Source organism: Phoca vitulina, unplaced genomic scaffold (assembly GCF_004348235.1).
Source record: "Phoca vitulina isolate PV1807 unplaced genomic scaffold, GSC_HSeal_1.0 scaffold46, whole genome shotgun sequence".
Taxonomy (NCBI): Eukaryota; Metazoa; Chordata; class Mammalia; order Carnivora; family Phocidae; genus Phoca; species Phoca vitulina.
Window position 1 is genome coordinate 9,871,716 of NW_022589749.1, and position 23,158 is coordinate 9,894,873.

Sequence of the window (23,158 nt, forward strand, 5' to 3'; positions counted from 1 at the left end):
TGAGAGAGAGCTTGCAAGTGTATGGGGTGGGGGGCAGAGGGAGAGGGAGAAGTAGGCTCTCCACTGAGCCTGATGTGGGGCTCGAATCCAGGACCCTGGGATCATGACCTGAGCTGAAGGCAGACTTTTAACTGACTGAGCCACCCAGGTACCCCTGCTTGGAGCTTTCATAAAACATTTTATGTATTTTTAAAAGATACCTTTAAAGGTCTTTTCTGTTTCATTTTTTTGAGGAGGGGAGGGGCAGAGCAAGAGAGAATCCTAAGCAGGTTCCATGGCCAGTGTGCAGCCCTAGGTGGGGCTGATCTCTGAGAAAATGACCTGAGCTAAAATCAAGAGTGGGATGCTCAACTGACTGAGCCACCCAGGCGTCTCTCTTTTCTATTTTAAAGGAAACCTGTGGGAGTGAGTGAACTTAAAATACTGAGGTTTTTGATATGCAACTAGTCATCATACTCTTACCACATTCAATTTACTTACAACTCTAATCCCATAAAATGAGCCTCATTTCTTAACTATTTTCTGTATACAAAGTATACTATATATATATATTTAAAAGATTTTATTTCAGAGTGCATGGGGTAGGGTGAGGGAGGGGCAGAGGAACGAGGAGACTCCCGGATGAGCAAGGAGGCCAACTGGGAGCTCTGGATCCGGAGATCATGACCTGAGCCAAAGTTAGGCTCTTAACCCTCTGAGCCACCCAGGCACCCCTTGGATTATTTTTTTAAGTAATCTCTACACCCGATGTGGGGCTCCAACTCAGGACCCCGAGATCAAGAGTAGCAGCTCCACCCAGTTGGCCAGGTGCCCCTCTACACATACTTTTAGAGAGTTTTAGGTATGTGGTTGCCTGGTAGAAAAACGCCACATTTTAACAATGGTGAAATTTGGGAAACCTGAATTGAAATGCTCCTTAACTGGAAAGTTGACATTCAACCACATTCCTTTTTATCTTTCTCATTCCACCAAGATTTAATTGTACAGTCATCTACCGATAGGATGCTTTTAACTAGTCAGAATCTGCTTTCCCGAAAAGACAAAACAAAACAAAACACACACACACACACCCCCAGAATGTGGTAGATTTTTGTCATGACCAAGTGCCCAAGTTCTCATTGTTATTCAAAAGCTTCATCAAGAGTCAAAAAGACAAAACAAAACACACACACACACACACACACACACACACCCCGCCTCAATCTGGGATTCGTACTTTCGAGCTGTGTGCTAGAATGGCCAGCAGCTGCTGACCACCGGGGCTGGCGTCTGCGTCCGTCCAGGTATGCGGGTGAACGGCCCGGTACCGTTCTCAGTGCCCGGTGTGCACAGCGGCTGACAAGAGCGGGAAAGAAGTGAGCAGCTCAACTGTCAAAACTGGGGTGACGGGGGCAGAAACGGCCTTTAATTTGCTTCCTCGTTCGCGGGCTAACGGCGAAGGACCGGTTCTCTGCGGACGGTGGCTGGTGGACCTCACAACCGCAGATCGACCTTCCCAGAGCCCGCAGCCCCGACCCGCACGCGCGAGAGCCAGGAGGGCGCACCTCAGGTCTCGCGAGAGCCGGGGTGGCCCCTCGGCGACGCCGTAGGCGGGGCCAGCGGGCGCGTTCCTCTGGGCGGGCGGTTTGGGGGCTTACTCGGACCGGCCGAGGCCGCGGGGCTCCGGGGTTCGGGGCTCGCCCCCCGCTCCGGGCAGGCGCGCCTATGGCGTTTGTAAGGTGACGCTGCGCTCACCGACTTTCTCCGGGGGCGGAGGAAGCCCCCATGAACCCTTCGGCGACCTTCCTCGTCGGGCGCCAGGTGAGCGGCCGCCGCCGGCTCAGCGTCTGCGCTGGGGCGTCGGGGTGCGAGTGGACGGCGAGCCTCGCGGGGCGGGGAGCACTGTGGCCGACCCGGGGTGGTTTTTAAGGAACGGTTTCTGCTTAAAATGTAAAGCGATACACAGCACGAAGAGGAGAAACGGAGCGTCGCATCTGGTCCCTTACCTTAGTAAGAACGACATCCGGCCCAGGCGCCGAGACGGGCGGCGAGTAACTAGGTGCTCGCTTTTTAACGACACCTGGGCGTTTGGAGAGCAGCTTTGCTGTGCGCCGCCTCGCTTCCTGCCCATAATTTGCTTCACGGTAACATGCGAGGGGACGAGCACTCTCGCAACTCCGTTTTACCAGGAAGTGTTGAAAGCGAGCTTTGCATTTATGAGTGTACGAAGAAAAGTGAGCTTTGCATTCATCAGTACGGTGAAATGAGCTTTTTTTTTTTTTTTTTTTTGGCATGTTTGGCGAATTGCCTGTTTTCCTATCCTACAATATGTGCTCCTTGCCGGCGCGCTCATTACTGTATCCCCAGGCGCTTGGCGCTCAGCAAATACTTGTTCAGTGAAATCAGTGAATTAACGAATGGTTTACCAAAGACTTAGAATTTAAGTCTTGTGACTTGGAATCACTTGATCCAAATTTTAGTTTAGTTACTGGTAACTAACTGTAATTCATTCGTCATTATTTATTTACAAACCTTATTTTTCAGAAAGCAGTAATGATACAAATGGGCCTCTCATGAAGATTTAACTACGATTTTTAAGATAGAATTCTTGAAGTAACACTTTCAGTTCTTTTATTTCACGGATGGGGGCAGTACCATATTTCAAAATGTGCTTCACAATCAATAATAGCCAATGTTTGGAAAAACTATATCCCTTTCACGTGTTTAAGTTGGTATCTTAAAATTTTTCCTTAAAAGAAAAATAACGATAGCTAATGTTTGTTGAGTGCTTACCCTGTGCCAAGTCATGTGGAACGCTTTACACAGTTTATCTTGCTTAATCCGCACAACTGAGAAGTTAAAGTGTTGTTATTACCATGTTACAGGTGAGGAAACCAAGGCTTAGAGAGGTTAAGTAATTTGTGCAATGTTACAGAGCCACTAAAATGATTAATTCTGGATTCACATTTAGGTCAGACCAACTTCATGATCTAGTCTTTAAAATGACATATGCATAAAGGGAATTACTGTAGATAATTTTATTAGGTATGAAATGGCATCATGGTGATATAAAAAATGTTCATTTTTAGAGATGCATGCCAAAATATGTAAGAGTTTTTTTTTTTTTTTTTTTTTAAAGATTTTATTTATTTATTTGAGAGAGAGAGCACATGAGAGGGGGGAGGGTCAGAGGGAGAAGCAGACTCCCTGCTGAGCAGGGAGCCCGATGCGGGACTCGATCCAGGGACTCCAGGATCATGACCTGAGCCGAAGGCAGTCGCTTAACCAACTGAGCCACCCAGGCGCCCCTGTAAGAGTTTTTTTAACAACAAAAAGAGAAAGGAAAATTGAAACAGATGGGGCAGAATCTTGATAATGGTAGAACTTAGGTACTGAACCTAAGAGTTTATTGTACAATTCCCTTATCTTCTGTGTATGTTTGAAAATTTTCCTTTATAAACAGGTGTGTTGAGTTTGGACCAATCTGGTAGATTGAGTTTATGTGCTAGATGTCATGAGAATTCTTTACATTCAAACAGTAATTATTTCATGTTTTCCTTTACTTGATTGAACCAGAATTGCTTGGGAAAGTGTGGGGTAATATTGTTGACTGATACAAGGAATGGGTTGACAGCAAAGACAAAAATGCCAAAATGAGTTTATTTGTGATTAGCCAATGAAGGTTTTACAAACGGTCCCACTTTTTAAGAGTGGCATGTGTGGTATGACAGGAAATTATAGAGGCAGAGTGCACAGTAGGCATGAACTCATTTTATTTTATTTTATTTTATTTTATTTTTTATTTATTTTTTTTTTTTTAAAGATTTTATTTATTTATTTGACAGAGAGAGACACAGTGAGAGAGGGAACACAAGCAGGGGGAGTGGGAGAGGGAGAAGCAGACTCCCCGCCAAGCAGGGAGCCCGATGTGGGGCTCGATCCCAGGACCCTGGGATCATGACCTGAGCCGAAGGCAGACGCTTAACGACTGAGCCACCCAGGCGCCCCGGCATGAACTCATTTTAAATATACATAATTTTGATGCCATGTTATAAGCAGTGAATAAAAAATAACTGTCTTGAATTGGCAGCAAAAGAAGATACAATTATTTGGGGAAAAAATGCTTCAGCTGATTTATGTTATTGATTAGTTCTATTGTGATGTAAAACCACTTTCTCTGTCTAGAACATCGGGTCAGAAGTTGAGATTTCCACTATCGAGAAACAACGGAAAGAGCTGCAGCTGCTTATTGGAGAATTAAAAGATCGCGATAAAGAGCTCAATGATATGGTTGCAGTACATCAGAGACAACTTCTTTCATGGGAAGAGGATCGGCAGAAAGTATTGACTTTGGAAGAACGTTGCAGCAAATTAGAGGGTCAGAAATACATTAGCAGTATCTGTTATATATCTCTATGTGCCAGCATATTCAAAGGGCTCATGGGTTAGACACAAATGTATTTATTTTAAAATAAATATTTTTATTTGAGGGAGAGAGCGCGCACGCACATGTGAGCAGGGAGAGGGGCAGAGGGAGAGGGAGAGAATCCCCAAGCAGACTCCCTGCTGAGCATGGAGCGCAATGCAGAGCTCAGTCCCAGGAACCCAGGATCACGACCTGAACTTAAAACAAGAGTCAGATGCTCATCCGACCGCCACCCAGGCACCCGAAACACAAATGTATTTAAATATTAAATACATTAGGGGGAAAAAGTGGGGCGCACGGGAAAGATAAGAGATAAAATATCTCAACGCAATCCCTGCTGCCCTAGAGTTTAGTTTAATTGAAGATAGGAGGCCTTTATGAACACTCAAAATTGAACAAACACAATGTGAGTTGAAGTTGGGCAGACAGTTTAAATGTAGAGAGGGTGCTGGAGAGAGCTCCAGTTAACCTGAAGTGTCACGAGTGAATCTGAATGAAATTAGTTTTGAGCTAGAATATGAGTAGAAATGCCATAGGACTAGCCGTTTCTTTTTTTTTTTTTTTTTAAGATTTTATTTATTTATTTGAGAGAGAATGGGAGAGAGAGAGCACAAGAGGGGGGAGGGTCAGAGAGAGAAGCAGACTCCCTGCTGAGCAGGGAGCCCGATGTGGGACTCGATCCCGGGACTCCAGCATCATGACCTGAGCTGAAGGCAGTAGCTTAACCAACTGAGCCACCCAGGCGCCCAGGACTAGCCATTTCTGTTGAACTGACTCAAAGATTTTAAATTTTTGGTATTGAACTTGATCTTAAGTATCTAAAACAGTCATCGTTTAAAAATATAGCAGTCTCAAAAGTGGCTTGCAAAAATTTTTTTTGTACCATATTTTAATTCTGGCATCCCTTTAGTGCTGCTCTAAGGTCTGAATGTTCTAGTGACACTACATCAGTGCCAGACTGTATTAGAAGGGAAAACACTAGATCTGTTTAATAGATAACTCCTCCTTTTTTTATCTTCTGTTACCCAAAGGATTCTTAAACATGACAAACTAAATATGCATAATTTTCCATTTCTTTGATGATCATTTGATTTTACTCTGACCATACCCAGCCACACACATACACGCATCATGTTTGATTTGATTGCACATTAGATGTAATATAATATCTTGCACAAATGTGTTAAAGATGAAGATGACATTGCATATAGCCAACAGTATCTGGTTTTAAAATAAGAAACTTGAGGGGCGCCTGGGTGGCTCAGTCGGTTAAGCATCTAACGATTTCAGCTCAGGCTTGATCTCAGGGTCATGAGTTCAAGCCCTATGTTGGAGCTCCAAGCCCAGCGTGGAGCCTTCTTAGAAAAAAAGATTCTCATTCTCATTAGTAACTAAGGAAATGCAAATTAAAACCGTAATGAGATACCGTTTACACTTATCAGACCAGCAAAAATGATCAGGTATTGGTAAAGATATCAGGTATATATAAAGGTAGCAGGTATTTTGGAGCCAAGGGAAGACTCATTCACTGCTGGTGGGAGTGTCGGTTGGTACAGCTACTTGGAAAATCATTTGACAGTATCTAGTAAAGTTAAAGATATACATAGCTCATGGCCCCACATTTCCACTTCTAGGAATATACAAATGGGTCAGAGTACAAGTGAATGACCTAAGGATCTTATTAATATGTAGATTATGATACAATAGGTCTGGGGCCTGAGTCTGCATTTCTAACAAATTACCAGGTGATGTCAATGCTGCTGGCTCAAGGACCCCATTTGAGTAGCAAGGCTCTACAAAAACTCTTGCAAAATTACACCAAGATACACATTTAAGAATATTCAGAGCAACATTGTTCATAATAGCTGTAAAGTGGAAACAACCGAAGTGGCTACCAATAGTAGTAAGTACATTTTGGCATAATCATATAATGGGATATTATGTAGCAACAACAGTGCACAAACACCAGTCACATACAACAATGTGGATAAATCTCAGGATCATCTTAGGTGGAAAAAAGTGAAGGGAAGAACTCCTAGAGTATAATCCCAATTATATACGGTTCAAATCAAACTGTGTTTTAGGGATGTGGTCATAGGTGGTAACACTATAATTAAAAAGCAGGCAAATGGTTAAGATCAGGACAGTGGTTGGGAAGGTGGGAATTGGGAGACATCGTGTTTAGGAAGTGACATCCGTGGGGCTTCTGGGTTGCTGACTATTCTGTTTCTATACTATCCAGTATCGTGGATTCCGTAATACATTCTTGAAAAAGAATTATCCTTTAAAAAATTATTTAGCACACTTAACCTTTTAATTGTGTGTTTGAAAATGCATTTTAAGCTTCAGATCTGATCAAAGGGTGGTTATTGATGAAATTTCCCTCAGGTGAACTACATAAAAGAACTGAAATAATCAGGTCACTCACAAAGAAGGTAAAAACCCTTGAATCTAATCAGATTGAATGCCAAACGGTTCTTCAGAAGACTCAGCTACAGCTTCAGGAAATGGCTCAAAAGGCAACCCATTCCTCTCTTCTCTCTGAAGACCTTGAGGTTGGTTTTATTTTGTGATAAGATTCTCTAGCCCAAATTCTGTTTCAGGTATTGAGAAATTAGATTTAAATGTTTCCATTAAAATGCATGTGTGTGTATGAAAGTCGATCCGTCCATCTGCCCCCATAGTTTTGTGTTCATTTTATGGCTTTGGTTGGCTGCACAGTGCTGAGTTGTCTGGGAGATAAACTTCATTACCACCTTTTCTGACTGTCAGCCCATTTGGTCTAGGAGCATCTGTCACTTTATCAACAATGGGTTATTTTAGAAAGTCTTTCTCAAAGTCTGAGATGAATAGCATCAAATTTTGGTAGCTTCACATGATGCTTTCTAAATGTGCCTTATCTGATACGATGAACAGAATCCACATCATGTTAGTGGCATATGGGGAATAAAATTTGTAGGACTGATTTTTCACTTTTCAGTTCTAACTGGTCATCAGATATTTTTTGAACTCGTGTTTTATGAGAGGCACAGAGAGCCATTATTTTTGTTATAGCCTTTGTATTATGCTTGTTTCATAATGATAATGCCTTTTTTATTCTTTCACATTATTGTTCTAGACAGTTTTTAGCTATAAAATAAGTAAAAACTATTCTATTGATATGTTGAATTAAAAAATGAAAATGTAGGGGGTGCTTGGCTGACTCAGTCAGTGAGGCATGTGACGCTTGTCCTTGGGGTCATGAGTTCAAGCCCCACATAGGGCATAGAGCTTACTTTAAAAAAAAAGAAAAGGAAATGTATGAGAGAGTATGAGGAAGATCTCTGGTGTCTTTTCTTGCAAGGATTCTAATCCCATCATGAGGGCCCCACTCATGACCTCTTTTACACCTAATTATCTCTCAAAGGAGCATCTCCAAGTAATACCATATTGGAGGTTAGGGCTTCAACATATGCGTTTTGGGGGGATGCAATTCAGTTCATAGCAGGAAGGTTTTTTTTTATTAATAAACTTTATTTCTTAGAGCAGTTTTATGTTCACAGCAAAACAGAGTAGAATGCATAAATTTCTCCTATACCCCCTGCCTCCACCACCAAATGCAGTCTCCCCTACTGTGGACATTCTGCACCCCGGTAGTACATTTGTTATAATCAGTGAATCTGTTAACACATCATTGTCACCCAAAGTCATAGTTTACATTGGGGTTCACGATTGGTGTTATATATTTTGTGGGTTTTGACAGATGTGTAATGACATGTATCCACCATTGTAGTATTGTACAGAATAGTTTCACTGCCCTAAAAATCCTGTGTTCCATCCCTGTCTCTCCTAACCTTTGGAACCACTGACCTTTTTACCATCCCCATAGTTGTGTCTTTTCCAGAATGTCCTATAGTTGGAATCGTATAGTATGTACCTTTTTCAGATTGGCTTCTTTCACTTAGTAGCATGTATTTAAATTTCCTTCATGGAGATACTATTTAAAAAGCCTCATTATTCTTTTTTTCCAACCAATAAATATATCATGTAGTTCTGGGGTTAAAAAAAACACCCCAAAAACCTGATAAATGGGAATACCCCAATATGAAGTGAAGGTCTTTCAATGTAGAGTAAAAATTATACACACACACACATATATATGCGTATAGAAGTTCACTAATGCTACTTTATTTCAGCAAAGGAAGTCTCTTACTAATCCAATTTTCATTCATTTATTTTCTTTTTGCCAACCTAGAATTATACATAAGAGAGATTGGGAAATAGACATTTATAAGCATAACCAATATGATTCAGGAGGGCAAACATAAGCATTGAGAGGATGCTAGAGGTAATGGAGAGAAAGATTTGTATTTTTTTTTTTTTTTTTTTTTTGATGACTGCTTACTTGGCTTACTTTGTTACTAAATAAAAGTTAAAGAGAAAACAAAACAGAATGAGCACAGACTGCGGCTAATGCTAGTAATGAAAACTTTTAAATGACTCAATTAGTATTTTATGTGTTGTTCCCTTGTAGGCTAGAAATGAAAATCTCAGCAACACATTAGTCGAACTTTCTGCCCAGGTAGGACAATTACAAGCTCGAGAACAGGCTCTCACTACAATGATAAAGCTAAAGGTAATTCAAAATAATAATACCTTCATTTGCCAGGGCACTTTGTACTTTACAAAGTATGGTCACATACATTATCTTACTTAAGTCCCATTGCAAATGAGATGGTAGAGCTACCAACGTTGCTGTCTCTTTTAAAATTCTCATTTTAGGGGGGCCCCTGGGTGGCTCAATCGGTTGGGCATCTACCTTTGGCTCAAGTCATGATCTCAGGGTCTTAGGATCGGGTCCCACATCAGGCTGTCTGCTCAGCGGCAAGCCCGCTTCTCCCTCTGTGATCTTTCTCACTTTCACTCTCAAATAAATAGAATCTTTAAAAAAATAAAAGAAAATAGGGGCGCCTGGGTGGCTCAGTTAAGTGTCTGCCTTCGGCTCAGGTCATGATCTCAGGGTCCTGGGATTGGGCCCCGCCTCCGGCTCCCTGCTCAGCGGAGAGCCTGCTTCTCCCTCTCCCTCTGCTGCTCCCCCTGCTTGTGCTCTCTCTTTCTCTTTCTTTCTTTCTCTATCAAATAAGTAAATAAAATCTTTTAAAAAAGTAAAATTCTCATTTTAGGGGCACCTGGCTGGCTTAGTGGAGCATGTGACTCTTGATCTTGGGGTTTGGGTTCCAGCCCCACATTGAGTGTAGAGATTACTTAAAAATAAAAAAAAAAAACACCTTTTTTTTTTTTGTTAAAGATTTTATTTATTTATTTAACAGAGAGAGACACAGCGAGAGAGGGAACACAAGCCGAGCAGGGAGCTGGATGCGGGGCTCAATCCCAGGACCATGGGATCATGACCTGAGCCAAAGGCAGACGCTTAACGACTGAGCCACCCAGGCGCCCCCAAAAAAATTAAAAAAAATCTTTAAAAAAAAAAAAGGGGGGCACCTGGGTGGCTCAGTCAATTGAGTGTCTGACTCTTGATTTTGGCTCAGGTCATGATTTCATGGGTCGTGGGGTCGAGCCCCACATCAGGCTCCAGGCTAAGTGGGGAGTCTGCTTGAAGAATCCCTCTGCCCCTCCCCCTACTTGCGCATGCATGCGTGCACTTTCTTTCTCAAATAAATAAAATAAGACTCATTTTAGAAATGTTGGAAACAAGTTTAAAATGATGTCCCCAAGACATTGAGAGAGGAGACAGGACTCCACTTTTGGTCTCTGTCTCCGAGGCTCATTCCATGGTTTAGCATGTCTGGATTAACTTGTTTTCTTCCAAGGTATCCAGTGTTAGTTCTCACAGAGTCATTGATAATCAGATTGCTTGTTAATGTTCTTTGTTTTTCTTTTTTAATGGAGAGAAAAACTGTTAGCGATCCAGCAGTTGCTAGAGCCGCTACCATGTCATGATAGTGATTGACTGACAGTCTCTTCTGCTATAACATGTGTTTGGCAGCTGGTGAATAGGGAATGATTTAGGCATAATGGGACCCTCATGCTAGTTCATATGTGCTTTCTCCCTGCATTTTAATGTTTTAAAGTGGTCACGGGCAAGCTTTCTTAAAATTGAAGAGAAAATATTAAAGTCTACAGAATTGTCTTTAGTCAAATAGTGACCAATTTAGTGGCTTTAACAACTACTCTGGTTTCCGTTGTGGCAAACTCCTGGTGAGGCTGTGAGTGCTAATGAAGATGCTGGAAAAGAATGATTGACTGGTGTGTCGGCCCTGGCTTTTGCTGAACTGTTTGCATACTTAAATGGGCCTGTTGTTTTTTGCTACCAGTCTAATCATGAAGTTCCATTGATCTGCCAACCCCATTTTTCCCATAAAATCTTCCTGGTGTGAGATGTGCAGACCATGAGCATCTTCAGGAATGCATATATGGTGCTATAGCAGAAGCACTTGTCCTTAAGCAGGAGGAAAACCTGCTACTAATAACTATTATATATTATAGCTATTATAATAATAGTTATTCCATGTGAGTGGGGGAGGGAGGGAATTTTACTTAATATATATATATTTTTAAAGATTTTATTTATTTATTTGACACAGGGAGAGACAGCGAGAGAGGGAACACAAGCAGGGGGAGTGGGAGAGGGAGAAGCAGGCTTCCCGAAGAGCAGGGAGCCCGATGCGGGGCTCGATCCCAGGACTCTGGGATCATGACCTGCGCCGAAGGCAGACACTTAACGACTGAGCCACCCAGGCACCCCTGATTAGTTGAAACTTAAAAATCTTACAGAATAGTCTTCAAATTTGGTTCTTAGGACAAAGATATTATCGAGGCCGTCAATCACATTGCAGACTGCTCAGGAAAATTTAAACTGTTAGAGCATGCCTTGCGTGACGCGAAGATGGTGGAGACTTGTATTGTGAAAGAAAAGCAAGATTACAAGCAGAAATTAAAGACACTTAAAATTGAAGTCAATAAACTGAAAGGTAAGGAAGAGACATCAATTCAAGCATTTCACCTTGGGCACATACTTCTTCATTTGGGTTCACTTCATCTTGTGATTAAGAGGTCTGTGGCTGGCCTTAGATCCTACCATGAAATGTTCATTTCATTTGTACAGAATTATGCTGCAGTATTCATGTTATAAGGTAAATAACAGACTTGGAGGAAACTGTATAATGCGTTATATTTTTTAAAAAACTGCCTTTGCTGTAGCGGTTATTGTTAATTTATGCTTCATAACAACCAGCAACAACATCTTGGTGGTATGCACCCAGAAGCATCTGATAAGCTCAGGTATCAGCCCAACGGGGATTGACTTATCCTGGTTGGGCCCAGCTGAGCTTCTCCTCTGGGGCAATTCTGCTTCCCATATCTCACTTCTCACCAGTAAGCTGGCCTGGGCACTTTTCCCCACGGTGAAGGCAGAAACTTTTTTTTTTTTTTTAATTTTTAAAAAAGATTTTAGTTATTTATTTGAGAGAGAGAGCACCCATAAGTAGACAAAGGGGCAGAGGGAGAGGGAGAAGCAGACTCCTCGCTGAGCAGGGAGCCTGATGTGGGGCTTGATCCCAGGACTCTGGGATCATGACCTGAGCCGAGGCAGATGCTTAACGACTGAGCCACCCAGGCATCCCCGAAGGCAGAAACGTAAGAGAAGAAGCAGGGGCACCTGACTGGCTCAGTCGGGAGAGCATGCAACTCTTGATCTCAGGGTCGTGAGTTGGAGCCCAAAGTTGTGTGTGGAGCTTACTTAAAATAGATAGATAGATAGATAGATAGATGAAAAATAGAAGAAGCAGAAACATGCAAGGACCCAACACACCCTCCCTCTGTTGGTTAAAGCATCATGTGGCTGAGCCCAAAGTCAGGCAGTGGAGAAATATCTGTCCCTCTGGGAGGAATGCAGGGGGGGATGAGGGATTGCCACTAACAACACAATCTGCCAGGGTAGCTTTTCGGCGCATGTTTTATTTTTGAAAATTCCTTTTGCGTTCTCCTTTTCTATTTTTGTTCTCAGAGTAACTCAATGATTCATTTCCTTCTAAGTAATGTTACTTAAAGTTTTATAAAGAAGGGGAGGCGAGGTATACCAAATAGGTTAGCCCTATTTATGTGAATGTGGAGGTAGGTGGTGGAGTAAGAGCTTACATTTGCCTACAGAAGGCATGGAGGTAGGCCCACTTTTCTCTGGCCTTTCCCCTCCCTGGCGCAGGGTCAGTGGTCATCGTGTTAGACACAGACAGACTCCCACTGCGCAGCAAGCAACCTTAGAATGACAAAGCCATGTTTTGGTGGAAGTTACTCTCACCTCTGTCCATAGTGGGGTGCCTCATTGTTAGAAGGTGGAGGAGGGACAGTAGAGTACCCTCCAGACTGAGAAGGCACTTTGAGACTGAAAAGCAAAGCAAGTCACTCCATACCATTTACATGGAGTTTTATTCAGGGTAACTTACTGATGGGGGGATCAGGTAGACCACGATCTTGGTGCTACATACCTACTCTCCGCAAATTCACCCAGACCTTAATCCACAGCTTTTATAGAACAGGGGGCTTTCTGGTGAGGTCCAGGGGTGGTCATCTAAAGTGGTGCCATCTGTGCACTAGAGGGAAGATCAGAATAAGCCTTCCCGAATTCCATTCAGGGCACACATTAACCTCCAAAGGGCCTGGGGCACGTAGGCACGAGGGAGGTCATTGCACGGATATGAACAGGACGGAGTCAGGATTTTCAACACTCCTACACCCTGTGTGAGTGAGTTGCTGTTGAAATTGTGAAAGTTTATTGTGGTCAATTTAAAAGACTCAGCCTTCTAAAATCTTATGATGCCCTGACTTGTGGCAAATCATGCGCTTTGTCTACGTTTGTAGCTTCAGCTAAAACCGTAATCACACTATACACCCCTTGACAGCAGGGACAGACTCTGTCATCTCTTTAAAGGACAACAAGGTAATGGACAGGGGAATCAACTCAGTTTGGGTGGACTGGGAAGGTGACTTTGAGGAGAACATTTGAGCAGAAGCTTGGATGGTGGGAAGAACTAGCCATGTGAAGATCTGGGCCCAGAGCCTTCCAGGCAGAAGGAACAGCAAATGCACAAGCCCTGGGTGGGTTTTGAGGTTGGGACATGTTCAAGGAACAGAACAAAAGAAGGGGGAGAGTGATAGGCCAAACCAGGCCATTCAGGGCTTAGGGTAGTGATTTGGATTTCATCCTAAGGGAGTTAGGAGGGCTTTTAGGAGAAGAGTGACATGAGCAGATCTTTTACTGTTTTTTTTTTTTTTTTTTTTTTTTTAAGATTTTATTTATCAGAGAGAGAGAGAGCACAAGCAGGGGGAGCAGGCAGAGGGAGAAGCAGACTCCCCACTGAGCAAAGAGCCCGATGCGGGACTCAATCCCAAGACCCTGGGATCCTGACCTGAGCCGAAGGCAGCCGCTTAACCGACTGAGCCACCCAGGCACCCCACAGATTTTTTACTTTTAAAAGATTGCCCTGGTGTGCCTGGCTGGCTGAGTCAGAAGAGCATGTGACTCTTGATCTTGGGGTTGTGAGTTTGAGCCCCACTTCTTCAAAAAAAAAAAAAAATGCCCTTATTGCTCTCTGGGCAATAGGCTGTAGCAGGAGAGGCATGGTTTGAGTAGAGAGACCAGTCAGGAATAGGGAAGCCTGAGAAGGTCATTGCCAGGGATGCAGCGAGGTTTAGATATATGTTGGCTGCAGCTCCGACGGGACTTCACATTAATTGGAAAGGGTGCCGAGGGCATGAGAGGTACTCACAGTGTATATTCTTCTAGCAAATAGTATTTATTCAAGGACTTTTGTTTTCTTCTATTTGTGAAGAGGATCTAAATGAAAAGACAACAGAAAATAATGAACAACGAGAAGAGATCATTCGTCTCAAGCAAGAGAAAAGTTGCCTGCATGATGAATTGGTTTTTACTGGTAAAAACAGATAATTAATTTAAGTGATTGAATAGTTCTTTGTAGCCTAAACTTTCTGTGGTACAACTATGACAGATTAAAGGAATTATACCTCTCTCAAAATAGTAACTTTTTAAATACACTTGGACCAGGAGGGACCAGGCAGGGAATATTAAAGTTGTCATCATGCCTCCCAGTTAACCCTGTTTCCTCTTCTATAAAATGAGGAGATACAATTGAAGAAGGAAGGATGTTTATACTTTTGCAAATACTAGGTAAAAATTAGGAATTCAACAATTTTCCAGTTTTGCAAATAGATCACTTGTGATTACAGTTGGAAAAATGCACATGTGTTTTGTTATATCAGCATGAACCTGAAGTGATAATGTTAAGGATGAATTTTTCATAATTAAAAATAGCAAATTTATCAATAGTTTGCCTTAGGCCCCCCTCCAGATAAACATAAAAAATTCCATCTCCCCAGCTGCATTCTCCCACACCGTCCCCTATACACCCCACTAGTTTCCACTAGTTCAGACCTCTCCCTCTCCATTCCTGGTTGAGGATCACTGATGTATAGATCTTATCTCTGTCCCTGCCAGCCAAATTTTATTAGGCTTTGTATTTAGTATGAGGAAAATCATAGATTTGGAGGTGAAGTTCCAAACAGAATTAAATAAATTGACATTTTTGGGGTCTAGTTATATATACCCTCAATTCCCTTTCTTCTAGGAGAAGAATACATTTCTATAAGCTAAAGGGCAAAATGCATTAACATTTTTTCACATAAAATGGAATTCTTAATTTTCATGTCATATGATAAGGATGGGGAAAATGCAGTTTTCTACCATTAGAGGTCACTATTTCTGTTATTTCTAGGATTGCTCTGAAAGTTAATCTATTAATAAAAATACATATGTAAATATATATAAAAATATATATGTATATTTGAAGCTTTACAGTTGATTTACAAACAATCTTTGGATCATCTTTTGTGTGCCAGGAACTCTGCTAGTTGCTAAGAAACTCCTAGGCCCACAGAAAATCCATTTATTTTTAGGCTTGGGACGCCTGGGTGGCTCAGTCGGTTAAGCGTCTGCCTTCAACTCAGGTCATGATCCCAGGGTTCTGGGATCAAGCTCTGCATCAGGTTCCCTGCTCTGCAGGGAGCCTGCTTCTCCCTCTGCCTGTCGCTCCTCCTTTTTGTGGTCGCGCTCTTTCTCTCAAATAAATCTTAAAAAAAAAAATCCATTTTGTGAAATAATATTTTATCATTTCCTAAGCTGATTTCTTTTTTTTTTTTAAGATTTATTTATTTGAGAGAGAGTGAGCGCACGAGTCAGGGGAGGGGCAGAGGGAGAGAATCTTCAAGCAGACTCCCTGTTGGGATCGGAGCCCCACGAGGGGCTCAGTCCCACAACCCATGAGATAATGACCCAAGCTGAAACCAAGAGTTGAACACTGAGCCACCCAGGCGCCCCCTAAGCTTATTTCTTAAACACCTTTTCTACTCATACCACTGTCTCAAAACAGTTTTTGTATGTTTAAATTATAAAAGTGAATTAAACCTAAAAATAATTTTAAAAGGCTTAACATAATATGCTGCCAGGTGCTCTGGCTAAAAATGTACATATTTTATTTGAAGCTGGAAGATGTCTTAAAATTACACTTTTATGTTAAGTTCAAAACTTTTTCCCTCTCATTGAAGATGAAGTTCTTCACATAAGCTTAGAGACATGTTTCATTTGTTTGTACATAACTGCTTATAAGAAGTTTGCAAATAAAGTGAGGATACCAGTTCACATTTCTGGGGTCCTGACGGTCCTGTAAATGAGGCCCTATGGGATCGAGTGATTGCCTCAGTTCTCCCAGGCTGTAAAAGGCAGAGCCTTGGCCAGACTGTGGCAGCTGCAGACTTCCAGGCCCCTTTCCCCTGTGCTGTCTTGTTTAGGCTCCTTGCTCAGGCAGTGATCAGCGGAGTCCAATACCTCTTTGTTTTCTGTGACCACTTTGTGAAAATAGGTGGACCCACTCCACTTGGATCTCTCAGCTAAACCCAGCCATGTAGAAAAGTATCTCATCTAGGAAAACATTTATATTTCCAGTAGAGTTGCTTCCTATGCAATAATAGATTATTCTAAAGTCAGAGATTAAGGCAAAATTCAGATATATTTAAAATTACCCTTGAGGGGTGCCTGCCTGGCTCTGTGGGTGGAGTATATGATTCTTGATCTCGGGGTCATGAGTTAGAGCCCCACGTGGGGTGTAGAGATGACTTAAAAATAAAATCTTTAAAAAATAAACAAATTATCCTTGAACTCCAAATAAAGTAGTTGGCTTTTGTTTAGGGGCCATACTGAATTCAAAACAAGTATCTCTACACACTAGGATTTGCACCCAGCATGTCACAGTGCTGTTAATACGAGAGGGGGGTGGAAGTGAGATCAGGAAAGAGTCAGAGATGCCTTGTGGGCATTGCTTCTACTGTTAAAGTAGCTGTGATTCCTTTTATTTTTTTTTTCTTTGTGCTTATGATCGAATTCATAAGCTAGATGCAATTCTGCATAAATAATGCAAATCCATTACATTCATATGCTTTCATTATGGTATTGACTCATGCAAAGAAATAAATTCAAAATTGAATAGAAAAGATGTAGTAGTTTAAACCTGGCCACTGTGCTTGTCTTCACATTTTCGATTTTGTGCACAAGGATTACCTTTGAAAGCGAGGTGATAACTACAGACCCGCATCTGAAGGGCTGAGCATGAACCATGTTGGGGAGGAGAGAGGGTGCTGTGCGCAGACCCCTGTCACTCTTTCCTCTCCTTGGTCCCCTGACCACAGACAAACACTGCAGAACAGCGGTCTAGTGGACTTGCAGTCTATAGCAAAGTGCATGCCTTTGTCCTTAAGTGTTTTATGCGATGTCCATATGTAAAGTGATAATAAAAATTTTTATCCTTTTTCATCCATGAGAAAAATGACATGTAAAAAAAGTGTTTTATGAAAGAACCATAGATACAAATTTTCATTTAGATTGCATCAGATTTACTTAAAATTGATTCATGTAGAGGGTTATTTTATACATTTAGCATGAACTTCTTATAAAGATACAGATGTTTTTCTTAAGCATTTATTGTTGATTTCTCACTTCTGTGTGAATCACTTTATTTCTCCTAAAGAATAATGTTAATGTTTTTTTCTGATATTAGCCCTTGTACAGCACTTTATTTTATTTTATTTTTTTTGAAGATTTTATTCATGTATTTGACAGAGAGAGACACAGCGAGAGGGGGGTGGGGGAGTGGGAGAGGGAGAAGCAGGCTTCCTGCCGAGCAGGGAGCCCGACGCGGGGCTCGATCCCAGCACCCCTGGATCATGACCTGAGCCGAAGGCAGACGCTTAACAACTGAGCCACCCCGGTGCCCCTCATTTACCAAGTTCTGAAACTGTTTTTAGAATATGGCTTTCTTGTGCCCTAACTCTAGTTAGTGGCGTGTCCGTGTTTCAGCAAAGTGTTGATGGTCTTTGTAAAAGAATGAAGATTAAAAAAAAAAAAATTATCTCTTTGCTGTCTTTTTGCACTGAGAAAAATTGAGTGTATAACTATGTGTATTCAAGAGAATGCGGAATCTTAATTACCTATCAGGTGAAGAGTTTTCAAGAAGTAGAAAATCTTTTTTTTTTTTTTTTTTTAAAGATTTTATTTATTTATTTGAGAGAGAGAGAGAGCATGAGAGGGGGGAGGGTCAGAGGGAGAAGCAGACTCCCCACTGAGCGGGGAGCCCGATGTGGGACTCGATCCTTGGACTCCAGGATCACGACCTGAGCTGAAGGCAGTTGCTTAACCAGCTGAGCCACCCAGGCACCTAAGAAGTAGAAAATCTTTAAAGGAATGCTGGGCAAGTTTATCTGCTATGCGGGCACTTCATAAACACAAATATCTTTGGTCTTTGGTCAGTGACAATATATAGGAAGGGCCTGATTGTGAGATTGTATCAGACTGACTTGCATACTGGTAAAAATCATGATTTATTTTTTTATACCTTGTAATGTTAATTTTTTTTTCTGTTGATAGAGGTAATATGTTGTTTGGGTTTTTACAATGCAAATGCATTCATAAGTTACTCATGTAATGTGAAAAAAATTTAGAAAGTAATATGTATTTTATCATGCCCCCCCCTTAAAAACAGAGGAAAACAATTGTCATTAATCCTCCCATCCAAAAACTTTTTAAAATACTTATGTGTATTTGCTCTCAGACTTTTCCTGTGTGTTTGTGTATACAAACATACAGTGTGATTTGATCATACAGTTGATACAATTCTGAATCCTTTTTTGACTCAGCATTAATTATATTGTGAAAATTTTCAGATTTGGTGAAAGATCTAGTCAGAATCACAGATTAAAGCTCTTCCCAGCCATGCATTTTGCAAATTTTAAGTTCAGGAACAAGGGGAAAACAAGTTACTGGAACACTAAATTTGTGGAAATGAAAAAGTTTGTGTTGATATGGCTGATGAAAAATATTTTAATAATATTTGTTCTTAAATAGCAGAGAGAGAAAAAAGGAAAGATGAGTTACTTGATATTGCAAAGTCAAAGCAAGAACGTACAAATGCAGAACTGCATAATCTGAGACAGGTATGTCCCCAGTTATACTGTTCTTACTATTTGGGAAGCATTTATAAACAAACATCAAATTAGGAAAAGTGTGTGTCTGTCGATTTTTGTTTATGGTGCTTTTGGAATCCTAACTACATTAAAGGTATGTCATATTTAGCATAGCTGATAGGGTCTTGCTTATGGTAATGAAAGGTTTGGAAACCAGTTATACTAACAAATCTGAGTGCTAACATAGGAAAAATAAAAGCAAACATATTTAGCATATCTCTCTATCACTGTCTGATCTGTTTTAGCATTTGAATGTTGGCTCATTATAGTTTTGTTGTCACATCTTATTGATTTATCAATATCTACGGCAGATTTATGTTAAACAACAGAGTGATCTGCAGTTTCTTAATTTTAATGTGGAAAATTCTCAGGAATTAATACAGATATATGACTCAAAGATGGAGGAATCAAAGGTTCTGGAGTCCAGGTAATCTTAGCAAGATGCTATTAGTATGATGTTGTGTTTTATTTTATCATTCAATCTATTTATGAAGTACCTACTATGGGCCGGTATCTACTATCATTTCCTATATGGTAGGGAGTCAATAAATACGAGCTAGTAATTGTTGTTATAATCCTGGGTTGTAATGAGACCTGATCTTAGAATTTTAGGCCTGATCCTGATTTAGCCACTTGGTAAAAGAAATTCATTAGCCTTATTTGTGTGTCTGTTGTGTATAAGACTTTGAGCTCAAGTAGAAACCAGAGGTGAGTCATTTACTCTTTCATGCGGACTCAGAGTTTAGTGTTTAGCACTCACTGGGCTGGGAATGGGGAAATAAAGATACATAGGATATGGTACTTGCCTAAAAGAAAAAAACACGAACGAATGGTATAAATAACTGTAGTAGTTGTTCAGCTAGCTGAGGGTGATCTCTGCTTTTAGCTGGATTTTCCTGTTTTCCTTGTTAATAGAAGCAGACACCTTTTCTTACCTATAATCAGTGTGTGAACTAAATTGGTTTTGTAAAGTTAAAATATAAATAGGTGTAGTTTAATTTAATAGGCATATAACTGTCCCACAGTTAAATTTAGTCTACTTTTCCAAGCAGAAGTGTGACAAGGAGTCATGAATGGGAACAGGAATTAGGGAAGTTCCCGGCCAGCAGGTGTGACCGTGCGGCTCCTTGGCCTGGCAGTTAGTAGTTGCAGGAACCGTTGGAAGGAGCAGCTCTTGCTACACACAGAGTGACTCCTGTGCCGGCTTTGCTTTTCTTTCCAGGCCTTCTGCTGGGGGTGTTACACTCTTGCTTTGTGCCCTGGCTGCTCCCGCCGCTGGTACACACCACACCGGCCCGGAGTGCTCGCACAGGCCAAAGCCCCCTACCGTATTGGCTTTTCCCTTCTCTGTACTTCGTTGCCCCTGGGAGACACTTGGGCTAGATGAGTGAGGCTGTTCTTCAAGGGTGTGGAATGGCCTATGTCCTTCCAGGAGGTGGGGGTTGAGTTTTCTGAGGGCTCCGAACTCTCCATGTCCAAATACCTGAAGACAGTTTATGAAAAGGTTTATCATGTTTGTATATATTTTCATTTTATGCACACCTGTCATTCTTACTTTAGACCAGCTTTCAGTATGTCGCCATATAAATATCCAGCAGATAACTGGGATGGCCGTGAATGCTGTATCTTCCCCCTGTGTCTCTGTTCTTTGAGTCTCTGTCCCCTTTCAGTCCTGGCTTTACCTCTGTTTACTGTGAAACTAACAGAATTAGGAAGAGGAAATAACAGATCAATCAACAAGTATTTACAGAACACTTAATGTTTGTGAAAGGCTATCCTAAAGTGCCAGGAGGATTGAAAATGCCTCTACATATTAAGAAACTTAGGAGTCTATTGAAAGACAGGATATGTGCATGAGAGTGAGTGAACAATATAGTTATAACAGGAAGTTTGCTGCCTGATTAAGTAGATGATACACACAGTAAAATGAGGACTGCGGTATTGGCAGTAAGCACGGTGGGAGTTGAGGACGGGAAGGGGAAAGTGAGCATGTGGGCTTGCTGGTCAGAGAGACTTCCTTGAAGTTGGGCTGAAATCAGGCTCTGAAGAAAGAATACACATTCTCCCTTATGTTTTCATTTTAGACAGATGGGTCTTAATAGGGTTTAGCTCAACGAACAAGGTTTGGGTGAAATATCTAGAGTGACCGTATCAAGTGTATCTTATAACTTCTGTTTTTTGTAATGCCACCACAGCAGAGACATGTGTTTGTCAGACCTTGAGAATCACCGCCCAAAAGTCGATATTAAGAGGGAGAAAAATCAGAAGTCATTGGTTAAAGATCCAAAATTTGAGACCACGTTGATTCAGCAAAATCGGTCAGACAGGAGCCCTTGTGATCTGTGCAAAGAGAAGAAACGACAGGGTAATACTTCATTTGGGGAAAAAGGTGTAATTGCTATCTCATCTCTGTTTACAAAAGACGTACTGGAGAAGCAAAAGTCTTGGTCTCTGGGAGGAAAAATGCAGATCGAATCAGAAAACAAAAGTACATTGTGCAAGATCCATGCAAAGTCACCAAAAGGTAATGGGATCGGGATTCAGAATGAAGAGAAACAACTCTCTGAAACATCCACCTCGTTATCTGATGAGAAACAGTGGCATGATGTCAATGTGTACCTGGGCCTGGCCAGCTGTTCTGGTTCCAGACAACCAGAAAAGCTGGATGTTGAAAGTCAGGATGACATAGAAAGGTCTGGAGTCTGCTGTTGCCATAAAAATGAAACCTGTCTTGGGGAGAGTGACATGTATGAATCCAAGTGCTGCCACCCGAGTAACTTCATCATTGAAGCACCAGGCCACATGTCTGACATGGAGTGGATGAGCATTTTCAAGCCTTCTAAAGTGCAAAGAATTGTTCGCCATAAATCTGTGTGTACTTGTTCAGAAAGTGCCAGTGGAAGGAAATACAACTCTGCCACGAGGTTAGTAACATTTCGTACGGGGCGACGCCGATGCTGGGAAATGGAAGGGGCTGCAGTGGCCGCCGCGTGCTTGCTGCTCCGTGGAGAGCAGTGTTTGCGAACACAAGTCGTGTCTGAGGCAGACCCAGTACTCTCTTCATCAGCATGTAGGCTGTTGAGTTTTCGATTGTGCGGGGACCGTATTAGATTCCAGTGAGGAGTTTGTACCTAGGACGGCTTCTGAGGCAAAGGTTTTGTTTGAAAACAAAGCCAGTTGTCATGAGTTGGGCAAATATGTTTTTTTAAAAAAACTAACAGTGGGGTCACTTTACAGAGTAGAATGCTGCTCCGGGGCATTCCTCACCCCTGGATCCAGTGTGAATTGATAAGCTGTCTATGCAGAGATCACACTCCCTAGACCCCTGATAAGAATTTTGCTGGCCACCTCCCCACCCCGCCCCCACCCCAATGGCATATTTACATATCCAACTGCTTCTGCCTTTCTGTTTACTTTACATTTCCCAAACTTTCTTTCCTTTTTTTTTTTTTTTTTTTTTAAGATTTTATTTATTTATCTGACAGCACAAGCAGGGGGAATGGGAGAGGGAGAAGCAGGCTCCCTGCTGAGCATGGAGCCGGATGTGGGGCTTGATCCCAGAGCCCTGGGATCGTGACCTGAGCCGAAGGCAGATGCCTAACCGATTGAGCCACCCAGGCGCCCCCCCAAACTTTCTTATTTTTTAAAATCATGCAAGAAAAAAAATTTTTTTACGTAACAAGCTGGTAAAAGTTAATAGTTTTTTTAAGAGAAGAAAATGGATTAGTTATTAGCATATGCTGCATTATTCAGTCTCATCTTATTGTTAGAATTGCTAACTCTTGTGGTTGAGGGGCGCTATAATAATGTTTGCTATTTTTAAATAAAAGCTAGCCCTTGGATCTTAAATTACAGAAAGGACAAAGTTGCTATATTGAGAGCCTTATTTTAATCATCACACTGACTTTCCTAGGACTTACGATAAAAATTTCTTTCTGGTATTTTCATTATTTGGATTTTTCTTTGGCCCTTTGAGAAGCCTGAGTCATTTAAAAATCATACAGATAGTTATTCTGTCAGTTGTAAACTTTAAAAAAAATGGTTGTCCCACTAAATGTTATCTATTCATATTAAAGATTTTCTTTAAACAATTGCAAGTATCGGGGCGCCTGGGTGGCTCAGTCGTTAAGCGTCTGCCTTCGGCTCAGGTCATGGTCCCAGGGTCCTGGG

At 41.5% G+C, this 23,158-nt stretch overlaps 1 protein-coding gene across 3 annotated transcripts in view; it reads left to right on the top strand.

The window, feature by feature from the left end:
• Positions 1–1,605: 1,605 nt before the first annotated feature.
• The window catches only part of CCDC62 (coiled-coil domain containing 62), a 38,695-nt gene continuing 17,142 nt past the window's right edge, over positions 1,606–23,158 (top strand). Inside the window, exons 1-9 of one of the 3 annotated variants that reach the window (XM_032431406.1) lie at positions 1,606–1,800; positions 4,165–4,357; positions 6,794–6,960; positions 8,919–9,020; positions 11,205–11,376; positions 14,233–14,334; positions 18,870–18,958; positions 19,300–19,415; positions 21,184–21,912. In XM_032431406.1, the coding sequence (XP_032287297.1) occupies positions 1,765–1,800; positions 4,165–4,357; positions 6,794–6,960; positions 8,919–9,020; positions 11,205–11,376; positions 14,233–14,334; positions 18,870–18,958; positions 19,300–19,415; positions 21,184–21,912 (1,706 nt within the window). In that variant the 5' untranslated portion in view covers positions 1,606–1,764. The remainder of the gene's footprint in view (positions 1,801–4,164; positions 4,358–6,793; positions 6,961–8,918; positions 9,021–11,204; positions 11,377–14,232; positions 14,335–18,869; positions 18,959–19,299; positions 19,416–21,183; positions 21,913–23,158) is intronic. The other 2 variants (XM_032431408.1, XM_032431407.1) reach the window with 2 other exon arrangements.